The sequence below is a fragment of the Pomacea canaliculata genome, linkage group LG11, assembly GCF_003073045.1.
Source record: "Pomacea canaliculata isolate SZHN2017 linkage group LG11, ASM307304v1, whole genome shotgun sequence".
In the NCBI taxonomy this organism is placed as follows: Eukaryota; Metazoa; Mollusca; class Gastropoda; order Architaenioglossa; family Ampullariidae; genus Pomacea; species Pomacea canaliculata.
In genome coordinates, this window is record NC_037600.1 from 8754932 (window position 1) to 8768211 (window position 13280).

Consider the following 13280-nt stretch of genomic DNA (forward strand, 5'->3'; position numbering starts at 1 on the left):
TGTGGTTTGCTCTTGAGGCTAACCCAACAAACACAAGTGTTTATGATGAATGATAAATATGTCAGTAGCATCACCATGTGTAATATTTTGTTTCAATATTTTTAAAATTAATAATTATCAGATTTATGTACTCATTTATTTATGTGCAATTTGTTGCAGGAGCAGCTGGGTCTGGCCCTTGCACTGAAATCAATGAATGTTTGTCTAACCCATGTCAGAATAATGCAACATGCCAAAATCTTATCAATGGCTATAGGTGTAGTTGTTTACCGGGATATTCCGGCACCAACTGCCAGACAAATATAGATGATTGTGCCAGAATACCTTGCGAAAATAATGCAACGTAAGCATGGAGATGTCATGTGTTATGTACCCTTTGTCATGCATTTAGTAGATTATTTCATGTGTTATATAATCTGATACGTACATCGTGCTGTGCTGTGTAATCCAGTGTATGCATGGTGTCATGCATACTCTTTGTATGATTGGTTAGTTTCAAGCAAACTTTTTTATGAAAAGAATTATAATAGTGCTGAGGAGGTTCTGTTTTGAAAATCCAGTAGTGGATCCTGGGACATGGTTCATTTAAATTTAGGATTTTGCACAAATTCTGTCAACTGCATTTATCTCTGTAGCATGAGATTTCTAAAAAGAAATGTGTGTGCAACAACATGCACTCTTTGTGAACATTTTCTCTTTTTGCAATAAAAAAATGCAAAGTCAGAAACAATTTACTTGCACATTGTTTGCAAGTTACACATGGTTTTTTTATTTGTTCTACAGTTGCATTGATGGTGTCAACTCATTCTGGTGTCAGTGTCAGCCTGGCTTCACATCCTACAACTGCAGCACCAATATCAACGAGTGTCTTGGCAACAACTGCAAAAATGGGGCCACTTGTATTGATCTTGTATGTTTTCTGCTTTTTTTTTTTCTCTCTCTCTATTGATAGCATTTTATAGCCAGGGCCTTGATTGCAAGAGTTTGGCTGCATTGTATCTGTGTTTATAGTCTTAGGTGAAGATGAACTGGATCAGGTAATACATATCAGTTTATTGTAACACATAGGCTTAAAAACAGGGATGCGTCCTCAGTTGAACATGTGTTGAACGAAAATGCTGTATTTCTACAGGTAAATGGCTTCAGGTGTTCATGTGCAGCAGGATGGACAGGTGAAACTTGTGAAAGAGACATAGATGACTGTGCACCAAGACCTTGTTTACATGGATCTTGTGTTGATCATCTGGGATATTACACCTGCAACTGTGCACCTGGTTATACAGGCATGAACTGTTTTTAAAGAGAAGTAGTTAAAAAAAAAAAAAGTGTGTGAGAGAGAGAGGGAATATATTTTGATGAGCTTACATGCTTGCTGACAGTGAGTGGGTTGGGTTTTGGTATCTTTGTGCTCAAGTAATTGAGAGATCAGCATAAGGCATACTAAAGAGACACAAGGCGCTACTAGCACAACATGTTTCTCAAACTTTAAAATCTGTTCCGGAAAGGAAATTTTGAATGCATTGCACAAAGCCATACAAAAAATTGTGCTAGGGCCATGAAAATCTAACTTAACAGTTTTATCTTATTTAAAACAATTTTAGTTTTAATAAAGTTCTAAAATTGTGTTGTGCTGTGTTTCTGTAAAACAGATTATATAAATAGATAGGCCTTAAAGTGTGTAAAATTAGAAATGTGTTGTGCTATTGGCCCCTGGGATTTTTTTTCTCTTTTTTTAAAAAAATCAGAAATTGAGAAAGTTGTGCTGGTAGTTTTATTTCTGCCGTTTAGGCCTGTCATCAAAGATATATCTCTTGAGAAAGCTTATCAGTTCTGAAGTCAAAATGTGCTAGAAACACCTTCATTTCTTGAAGCAACGTAAGAAATTGGGACTAAATAGCACCATAAGTAAGCAATTTTGTTTGGGAAAAAATAAAACAGTGTGTCCATAATATAAATTGAAGGGTTTTTTAATTTTTTTTTCAGGGAGTAACTGTGATGTTGATATTAATGACTGCTCACCAAACCCATGTCTGAATGGAGCTACTTGCACAGACAAAGTGAATAATTACACTTGTACGTGCTCAACAGAGTGGATGGGCAGAAACTGTACTGAGGAGTACGATGCATGTTCATTCCATCCTTGCCAAAACAATGCCAGTTGTACATCCTTGAAGAGGCAGCGTAGTTACAACTGTGCTTGTCTCCTTGGCTTTAATGGCACCAATTGTGAAAACAACATTGATGATTGTCTGGGAGTGACTTGTGAACGTTACCATGTTTGTTTTGATGGAATCCACAATTATACCTGCGCATGTCCCCGAGGTATGTTTTCATGAATTATGTATGGCATTCAAAGATGTGTGACATTTCTACCTCTCTAATCACGTGCACATATGTGTATGTGTGTGTACATGTGTGTGTATGTGCCTTGTTATCTCACAGCCTAGTGCTTCTTCTCTCTGTCTCTCTGTCCCATAATCTCTACCACATCCTACTGTTCTCTCTTTATATATGTTGTCATTTTCTTGTTTCCTTACCTTATTCTTTTCCCGTTGCCTATGTCTTCCATTTTTCTCCTCCCTTCTCTCTTATTCATTCACTCACTCCTGGGTGAGCTTAATGGAATGCATCTTGTGTTTTTTTTGTGTCTTTTTCTTCCTGTCTTCTCTCTATATCTTTTGTGTTGAGGAGCCACATTTTTGTCACATTGTTAGTCTTTTAAGGTTCAGCTGTTATGCTATATTTATATATACTCTTGCATTCTCCATTTCCAGTCACCTGCATCTTTTTGAGTGTGTAAAAACTCTGTCACCTATTTCCTGAAAAGGTTAATGTAGAATATTGACCCATAATGTTAGTGTTAAATTATAATAGTCGGACCTTGCTAAGTTTACCTTCCCTATGTTGAAAACGTCCATGGAACAAATTCCCATAAGACCAATGTATTTTAGATCTCAGCTCGAAGACTGTTCAGCTCCAAACCTCATTTAGTCAAATTTTCTAAGGCTTGGGATGAAGTTCCAGAGGAAACAATCAAGAATCACTTCAAAAAAGCAGGTTTTGGGCATCAAACCATTGATAATTTAAAGAGGGACCAAGGGAATGCCAATGGAAACAGACAACGCACTTCCAAGTCCTGAGGAATGGTCCACAGGTCTGACAGCTACTGGCGCCAATAAGGAAGTGTCCTTTCAAGACTTTCTCAAAGTTGACAGTGCAGTGAGTGTTTCTGGAGAACTAACGTATGCTGACATTACTGCTGAGGTGGCAAACCAGGAACAAAAGGAAAAAGAGAGTGGGGAGGAGGAAGAAGACTGCAACAATGTCAATACTCAAACTGTCCCCAATCAAAAAGAAGTGAGGCAGGCAATTGATATACTGGGCAGATTTTTTGAATTTATGCAAAATCTTGAGGAAAATGTGTTTTGGTCAATTGATGAGATTGAGGAGATCATTGAGCAAGATACATCGGCACATCAATGCCAAACAAAGTTAGACTTTTTTCTCTAAAGGTAAGGATACTATAGATACATGTACTGTAGCCTACATGTACACATTTACAATGAAAATATAAAGGTTATAATAATTAAGCTGGAAAAATATTGGCTTTGATTAACCCATGCTATTACACAGTTTTCCTCCACTCGAAAACTCTGTAAGTTGAATGTTTTGTGGGGGGTTCTTTTGAGTTTGACTTAGCAAGGTCCAAGCATAAAGAAAGGTTTTCTTTTAGTGTAAGTGCAATCTGTTTGTCTCCTCATCTTTCTACCTCTTTATCTGCTTGGTAGTCAGCCAGCCTTTTTGTATCATGGAATTGCTCATCTTCTTCATACTGATTTTCATGTGTAGGATTCACAGGTTTAAATTGTTCAACTGACATTAATGAATGTGAAAGCAACCCATGCCAAAATAAGGGTAACTGCACTAACTCCATTGGTGGCTACAACTGCACTTGTGCCACTGGAATTAAAAATCCAGATCACTACCAAACTGGCTGGACAGGTACTCATTATCTTGTGTCATTTTCACACATTAGCTTAGGAGGGAAGACAGAGATGCTTAATACAGTGCTTTTAAACTGGGCCTTTTGGTCATATTTATGAAAATTGCATAGATAAGAGCTATTTTAAAGTACCCAAGAAATTATCATTTTCAAGCAGCTTAAAGACCACCCTGAATGCTTTGCGTTTGTTTTTCTGATGTTGGTAAAAGGCGATATAAAACCAACCTGTAAATTTCAGCCTCCAAAACCCATCCGTTAATTGTACACTATGATTTGTACCTTCTATCAATGAGCACCGCTATCAGTGTACTATGTCATGCTAGTGGACCATTCACAAGGCTGCCAGCAGTCAACACCAAACACACAGAGAGAATGAGCAACATATCAGATTATTCGGATGCTAGAAGTCTGCATATCTCATGGTTCTGAAATGTCACATATTGTCAAATACATTGCAAATCACATATTTAGAGTTTGGGATAACCTCCATTGTCAATGTGGATGTTGTTGGTTTAAGTTGAATTTAAGATTCCTTTTCTGTTTGGATAATTTAATGTTCACTTGGTCATATTTAGGCTGATTTCTTTATATTCCTCATTTCCTTTACATACATAGGCATACATGAAATTGTCATTTAGATGTACTTCACGTGGAGAGAGACTGCAGATCACCTGTTACTCAGATATTACTGCTGTTACTGTTGACAGTGAGAATGAATGTTGCGCTTGATGGTTTCAGGTGTCAACTGTGAGACTGACATCAATGAGTGCAATTATGACCCACCAATATGTAAGAATGGTGGCGTGTGCACGAATCTGCCAGGAAGACACAGCTGCAGCTGCACTACACAGACTGAAGCAGGCGAATTAATCACTGGTAGAGCTATGGTGTCAGATTTTTTTTTATGCCTTGCTGTCCCTTGTGCATTTGTACTGCCTAGCTGCATCCCTGTCCATAAACAACTCCCCAATCTAATAATTATATAATACACAAGAGTTGAATTATACTCATATTAAACAGCATATCAAAACTCTTCTTGATAAGATCGAACATCAAAGAACACAAGGCAATTTTTCTTTCACCTGCATTTTCTTAAAAGGTCATTATCTGTAACATTTTAAGACTGTGGAGTGGGGCTGCCACAGCTAGAATACTTTTGAGCATGCTTCCAAGTACTTAGTCTAAGTAGAAAACACAATTTTTAGTGTGTGTCTTAGGAGACGAGAAAACGTTTCAAGTCTTGTCTTAGCAGACAGCAAACTTCTAATTGTTTGTTTTAGCAGATAGCAAACTTCCAAAGCCATAGTCTTACCAGACAGCAAATTCCAAGCATTTTCTAAATGGGGGTGAGGGCTCATATAGTAGTGAGTATATAATACAGGAGATATGTGGTCTTCATTGTTAGCAGGACTTCAAAACAGCTAGGCAGGGTTTTCAATGATTTGACAGATAATATTCCCTCTCTCTTTGCACTCTTTGTAAAATGACCTCCATAACATGTTCGCTGTTCTCCTAGTTCCAAAATATAAGAACACTTCACCTTCTTATTACCTCAGATAACATAAAAGGACAATCCCCCTCATCTCCCTGCCTTATCACAAAAAAGGTATGACCTCTCAGGGAGGAATAATTATCATGAATAATTATCATGCAAACTCGGTTATTTTTTACGTTGTTTTTTTCTTTTTAGGCTACAACTGTGAATTGGTGACATCGTACTGTACATTTGATGGGAAGAAGAAGTGTGAAAATGGAGGAACGTGTATTGGCAGAACTGGAGGCTATGATTGTCTGTGTGCTGCAGGCTTCACAGGTAAAGAGAGTTAATTAGCAGGAAACTTAATTTAGTTATTTTATTAGAATTGATATATTTTTTCTTGCTTCTTCACACTCCTTTACACACACACACTTTCATCTTTTTTCTTAGCACATTCTTATGTTTGTGTATGCATATGCAGTTTTGTATGTTTGAGTCTGTAAGATGTACCAAAGGAATTTTTATCTCATGAACTTTTCTCTTTCAACTTGTTTGACTTGCTGTTTTACCGGAATATTATCTTTTGCATCTCTTTGTGTGTAAAATGCTACAACACCATGGGAAAATGTACTATTTGAAGTAAGAAGTGCATTTATCTGACTGTTAAATATACAAGTTACAACTTTGTATGTAAAGTTAAACTGATCCATTCTTTGCTTCCTTAGCTTTTTTTAAAAGATGATCTTTTATCTCTTCCTATACCATTTGCATCTACAGATGTGAACATCTTCATAGGTATAGCTCAATTATGTCAATTACCTGTATCGAATGAGTTAGGTGCAAAAAGAAGGGGAGGAAAATTATGTTTCTTTGTAGGTTAAGTTTCATGTCACAGTTTACTGACTTGCATAACCTTTATTTATTTATATTATTTTAATCTTTTCCCTCCACAGGTGCTGACTGCGAAATAGATATAAACGAGTGTGTGTCATCTCCTTGCCAAAATAATGGAACTTGCATAGACAGAGTCAATGGTTACATGTGCCAGTGCATTCCAGGTATCACAGGTGGAAACTGTGAAACTAACATTGATGAGTGTGCAAGTAGCCCTTGTGGACATGGTGCATGTATAGATCAGGTCAATGGGTGAGTGAAGCTTTTAGTCATTCTCCACGTGAACTATTTGCATTGCTAAAATAATGCTCCATGGATTCATGTGCGTTCACAAGTTTTTACACAGAATTAATTATGATATTTATTAAGGCAATCTGTTATATTAGTTGTATCAATGATAGATTGGCCAATAGGGTATTATATTTTTAGTGAGAACATGAAGGGAAGGATATGATTGAAAGCTTTGAAGGCCTTTGTCTCTTTGTAGAACCACTATTTTTTAATGTTATATATTCACCATAATACCAAAGTTACCTCAGTTTCTACATAGTTGACACTGCAAGTAAAGCATCAGCACATGCAAGCATGAATCAATGTTCAATGTTCACAACTGTAATAAATTAATGAAGTGGTTGTTATGAGTTTATCTCTAAACTCATTCAGGATAGTTGTTGTCTATCTTGATTATTGATGGTCTTTATGATTATTAACTCCACATTTTCTGAAGCAGTTATACCGCCACTTCTTATTTCTGTATGCTAATTATTTATTATTTATCAGGACAGATCCTTTTACATTAGGTTTAAGTGTTTAGTTGCTTTCTTTGTGGTCTCAACTGCTTTTGTTCAGTAGTGATGAGGACAGTAATACAACCTGGTGTCAGGGGCCTTCCTGTCTTGATACCAGCCATCGGTACTGTTGCTTTGTTCATTTGTGCATGAACAGCACTATCTTCTTCCCATTTCTTGAGCGTTCATAATGTTTGCACTTGTTTGATGAATATTTATCCATGTAGTTCCAGGAAGCAGAGGTTATTTGCATGCATCTGGATTTTTGTGCATGATAGGTGTGTGTGGGTAGGGAAAGGGGGAGGAGGTAATGTATGTTGTATTTGTCTAAAACTAAAATTTATCAGTCATCATGGCACTACGGTCCCCTTATGAACCATTGAGTCATTTAGTCATGCATTATTCAACATTCTATTATCGTTCACTATTATCTACCATAAGTTCATCATCATCAGCAATTCTAGACTAAATCTAGTCATTACTCTGTTTGATGATATTCTATGGTTTCAACACTTGATGGCATCAGGAACTCTAGACATAATCCAGTCATTAGACTAAGTTCTCTGAGAAAGATTGTTTATTTTATTCAGTGATGTTTGTGGCTTCAACAGTTGATGGCATCTTGTTTATTGCTCAGCTATTCTTTTTCTGCTTATTATTTTTATTCTTCTATGAATTTATTGCATTGCTTTGTGGAAAATATCTCATGCAAATGTATACACCCATTCCTTCCTTTATAAAAGTCCTGATTTAAAGATTAATACTCAAATATGATTCACTGAGAGACTATAACTCTGTATAATAACACTGTAACAGACCTTTGAATCTTAAAATCAAAATAAGAGCACCAGAAAGATGAAAGTAGGTAATGCTTAAAATACAAGCCAGAAAGGCTATGAGATGTGATTGATGTTCACTGTTCATCTTGTATTTTGAGCAGTTATGATGTAAAGTGCTGATCTCAGACTTTTCATGGATGTTGACTCTTGCCTTAGTTTTTATCTTTCGTCTTGAGCAGTTGTTCTATGAGTACTGATGCTTGTGTAGTCTTTAGTTACTGAACCTTAAAAAAAAAATGAAAGAAAATTTTTGTAGAGATTTGTAGATTTTTTTTTATTGTTGTAAATATCCATTAGCAAAAGTGTTTTTAGTTATTGTCTCTAGTAACAAAATGAAACAGCCATGCTTTAGAAAATTTTTATGGACATTATTGCATAGCAAGCATTCTATTGTCTACATTGTTTCAGATTCATCTGTGATTGCTTCAATACTGGTTTTCAAGGAGATTTTTGTCAAAACAATATTGATGACTGCTTGAATGCTACCTGCCAACATAACAGCACTTGCTTGGATCAAATTAAGGTATGCAACTCTTAATTTAGTCCCTTGATACTCCTGGTCATCAAAGTGGGTCAGATACATGATGAGAAACAGCTGACAGCCTCCCCACTGTGGCCTAGCTCCTAAGGTTCAGCAAGTTTCAGGTATCTAGAAGGGTACCCCTTTTGAATATTTTTAATCAGCTTGCATTCTGCCTTCCGCCATGTCTTGTTGGCTATTCTTAGCAAGACTGTTGTGACATACCACATGGTCATGTTGTAACATCCTCCTCTTGATTGCAGCAAGGAATGGCACCCAAGTAGCAGATAGGGTGTCAACATTGGTGTGTGCATGAGTCTTATTGTTTAGTTCATGAAATAATAATTATGAAAACCGCTGATCTTTTATAGCATAGCACCCTAGCCTAAGCCAGGCTCATGGCACTTAACAAATATAAAACACAAAGTATGTCCATAGTAGTGACGACAAATACAGACAAAGAAACCGTCATAGCATCAGGTAGAAAAGACTGGCAGTCAATGTAAACTGTGGAGCTTGTAGAGGAAAAATAAAGTCTCATTTTTTCTGGAAGTCAGCTCTTAGGGTCTAGCTTTGGTAAATGACTATACTTTTGTACAGTTCAAGTGTCAAAAAGGCATCTCTGCTGCTTCACCATCTTCTATTGACTTGGGTCATTGCTTGATCTCTAAGGCTTTCTGTTAAAGAATTTTTCAAAATAAGTTGACTTTAAAAAAAGTGTATATGGGGCATACTGGTACATGGTACATTCTGCAGACAGAAGCAATCGTGGAACTAAAGTAAACACAGCACTAGATTTTGGCTATCTCAGTATTGAATTTTAATAATAAATATAATAACAAACGCAAAATTTGTAAAGAACATACTCCTAATGAGCATGCTCTTAGTGCCTTTTACCTTGGTCTACTAGTAGAAATGAAATTGTTTTAAATAGCACAATTTTTGCTATGATTTTCTTTTTTGGAAAGAAGGATTGGCCAAAACAAAAGTACCATCATGTCTTGGATGATATATAATCTTCAAAGAATGTTTTGAGCAGTGATCATAAATGATATTCACTTTCTTCAAAGCTAATAGAGTATTGTTGCTAAAGTAAAAAAATTAAATTTTTTTAAGGTCAATCATACTTCAAAATGTGATGTAAACAACTTCTAATATGTTTACAGGGCTATGCTTGTGACTGTTTAGCTGGCTACACTGGCTTGTCATGTGAAGGAGACATCCTTGAATGTGCCTCAAACCCCTGTCAGTATAATGGAACATGCCTAGAGTACTCTAACCAGACTCTTTACACACAAAATCATCTAGGATTTTCCGTCTTCTCATATGCAACAGCTGCTGGATACAAGTGTGAATGTATTTCTGGCATCACAGGCAAGAGATAACTTCCATTTTCTTCTGAATTATATAGCTGCTACTTCTTTATTTATATTATGTTTAGGTGTAATATTCTGAATTTTAACTTAAAAATGTGAAAGATGGCAAAATTTTTTTTTTTTTTTTTTTTTTTTTTAAATACAGTACAGTAACTAAATAAGTTACAGGCAAATGACTTGTCTGAATAAGAGTAGTGTATGTGCTGAGTTTTCTTCGTTGTGCTCAAAATGGCTGTTGGTTGTATTTTTCTGTGAAAAGACAGAGTTCATGACACACTATTACTATTGTGCATGTGTGTGTGACCTTGTTGCGGCCCTATGCTCCTCGAGGAGTAGCAAGGAATGATGATGATGTGTGTGTGACCAATACTTTTGTAGGTTATGACTGTTAATGATATAGACTGTTATTATTGTTTCACCCCAGAGATGGGTGGAATGGCTATAGATGAGTTTTTCTTTTTCCATGCTCCAGTTTGGATAGCATCTAGTTGATGCCTATTTTAAGTCCAAGATGGCTGAAAGATAGTTTTTGTGTTCTAAAATTATTTCAAATTTATTGTTGGACAGGAGCAAACTGTGAGACCAACATTGATGATTGTGTGCCTGGAGCTTGCCAGAATGGTGGTACTTGTCAGGATCTTATCAATAATTTCACCTGCTTGTGTGCTTCTGGATACCGTGGAAGCCGCTGCGAGACCGAGATAAACGAATGCCTGGAGTATCGACCATGCCAGAATGGAGCCACATGCAAGGACTTGATTGCGGATTACACCTGTCAGTGTCGAGCGTTCACTATGACTGCAGCTAACTATGGAGGGAAAAACTGCAGCGTGTATTTGCGTGGCTGTGATGTAATCCATCCATGCCTTCAGGGCCAGTGCATACCTCTTTTGTTGGATGAAGCTTCAGATAGGCATGGCTACAGATGTGAGTGTTACTCGGGCTTTACAGGAACATTCTGCAATCAGTCAACCACCATGACATTCAGCGCCACCGGTAGCAAAATTTGGTATGCACCAGATGCAGGGGACAGTAGTTCTTTGTCACTGCGCTTCCGGACAACACTACGAGAAGCTGTTCTTGTGCTGTACAGTTTTTCAACAGATAATTTTGTGTCACTTGAAATTCATGGAGGACAGTTGGTAGTTAAATATCAGGACAACAGCACTCAGATTATTCAAAGCGTGGAGGCTCAGGACCGGGTCAATAATGCAGAATGGCAGCAGGTCTTGCTCAGCTTGGGCCAAAACATATCTGTTGTGCTGATTTCAAAAGTTTGTGGAACACAGCGATGTCTCACACAGTTTAACTACCCACTGGGGAAGCCCAGCACCCACCAAACTTTAATCTACTTTGGATACCTTGACTCTCCGTTACGTGTGAGGACTGTTTCACAACAAACTTATGTTGGCTGCATGGAAGACATCAAAATCAACAACATTTACTTCTTTGATGGGCAACCACAGGGTCAGTACCAGAACATGACACATGGGTGTCCACGAATAGAGCAGTGCGATCCTTACACATGTTCTCGCCATGGCACTTGTGTTGATTTTTGGGATACATTTAACTGCGAATGTGATCGGCCCTATTGGGGAACCCGATGCGAGAAAGGTGAGTAACCCCAAATCCTTCCCCTTTCCACTATAAAATATCAGATTTCTCTAATTCAGTTATAGCAAGTTTAAGCTTGTTCATCATCAATGTGATATGACTAGGGTCATTCTGTTAGTATTTTACAGACATAGCATTTTTGCATGGGTTGAGAGGTTGGACTTTTCATGTTAAAGTGGTCTTGTAAATTAGTCTTTTTTTTGAGATCTCTTCAAAGTTGGGGAAGTGGATAATCAGGTGGTTAGAGTGCTGGCGTCCAAACCCAGAGGCGTGCTAGTTCGATACCCATGTAAACTTCCGCCATTTAACTCATCTGGCGATGCCAGACTTCATAGAGGGTTGGGGAAGGTAAGGCAGTAAGAGAGAGGAGATGATGGGCACCACCCTCACATAAAGCTGGCCCTGAGAAAAGTGAGGTCTTTAACACTTTGCTCTCTAATGACCTGAAGAGGTTAGGGAACAACATTTACTTTACAATGTGTATGGTTGTTAAGCATAAGTTTTTTTATATTTGCTTACAGAGTACACATCAGCAACCTTTTATAAAGATGGCAACCCAAGCATGGTTCGTTTTGCTCTCACTGCTAATGTCACTAGCTCTTTTCAAAGTGGCATAGAAATTTCTTTCTTCATGCGTACACGAGAAGAAGATGGTATTATCATGTATCTTGGCAACTTTGAACAAGAAGGGACACTCACATACATCACTTTAGAGATGAATGGTGGCCGTTTGGCAGTACGGTTGCGTTTCTGCACTTTTGGCAATTTCTTTAACTCATCTGGAGGTGTTCTTAATGGAGGATCCATAAACTTTGTACGTCTGAACTTTACTTCCTCAACTCTTGTCTTAGAAGTGAACCAGCAAGTAGTTATTTACCAAAACATACCTACACCTCCCTGTAACCTGACTGCAGCATTAATCCTACTGGGTAAAGTGGTTACACCATCCAGCCCAACAATTCGTAGAAAGCGACGCCAGGCTAATACAGAGCTCTCAACAGTGTTGAGCTTGCAGCCTTTTAATGGTGTGGTACAGGACGTTCGGCTGCAAGGCTTTAAGCTGGATTTCTACGACCGCAATGCTTCAGGTGATACAATGGTGTTAAAGATGACAGATTCGCAGAACCTCACCTTGGGCACTTATTCAACGCAGAATGTTTGCAACATAAGTCGGCCCTGTGATAATGGAGGGACTTGCCATGATGTCTTCTTCAATGACTTCAGGTTGGTCTTGGTTGCCTTAAAGATGATATGCATGCTGACACAGTTGATATCGTTGACATGATATTTTTATCTAATGGTTGTCTTGGTAATTGTACACAGTTCATAGAAAGTACAAATTTTTCATCTTCCATCTTCCTCACTTTATGAAATCCTTGTTGCTTAAAAACTTTCTTTGTAAGAAAATATTGTTGTGGTGTTTTGGTAAAGATTGTATAACTTATCTGTGGTTCTGGTCATTAAAATATGCATATATCATGCAAAATATATCTTAGTTTGCCTCAATACCAGGAAATGCACTGCATAAGTTCTATTACTTTTGTTGTTGTTAAGATAAACTATACACTGGTCTATTTGATTTGCAGCTGTAAGATAAACTATATACTGGTCCATTTGATTTGCAGCTGTGATTGTCCTGCTGGTTATCTGGGAAAAAACTGCAGCCAGCTTGATTTTTGCAAAAACAACAGTTGTCCCAGCTGGGCTACATGCAAAAGTCTACAGATTGGCTTTGAATGTAAGTACACCTGCATATGTAACTTTTGGTC

At 37.5% G+C, this 13280-nt stretch overlaps 1 protein-coding gene across 4 annotated transcripts in view; it reads left to right on the forward strand.

Moving 5' to 3' along the window:
* LOC112574986 (protein crumbs-like) overlaps positions 1–13280 on the forward strand; it is a 73488-nt gene that overhangs the window by 39734 nt on the left and 20474 nt on the right. For 2 of the 4 annotated variants that reach the window (XR_003101544.1, XM_025256457.1), the window contains exons 8-21: positions 160–343; positions 784–910; positions 1133–1283; positions 1984–2322; positions 3850–4002; positions 4742–4879; positions 5694–5816; positions 6434–6626; positions 7224–7286; positions 8410–8524; positions 9688–9895; positions 10465–11511; positions 12033–12735; positions 13137–13249. Coding sequence is in view for 3 of the 4 variants with exons in the window: in XM_025256457.1 (XP_025112242.1) it covers positions 160–343; positions 784–910; positions 1133–1283; positions 1984–2322; positions 3850–4002; positions 4742–4879; positions 5694–5816; positions 6434–6626; positions 7224–7286; positions 8410–8524; positions 9688–9895; positions 10465–11511; positions 12033–12735; positions 13137–13249 (3657 nt within the window). In the remaining variant the exon portion in view is untranslated. The remainder of the gene's footprint in view (positions 1–159; positions 344–783; positions 911–1132; positions 1284–1983; positions 2323–3849; positions 4003–4741; positions 4880–5693; positions 5817–6433; positions 6627–7223; positions 7287–8409; positions 8525–9687; positions 9896–10464; positions 11512–12032; positions 12736–13136; positions 13250–13280) is intronic. The other 2 variants (XM_025256458.1, XM_025256459.1) reach the window with 2 other exon arrangements.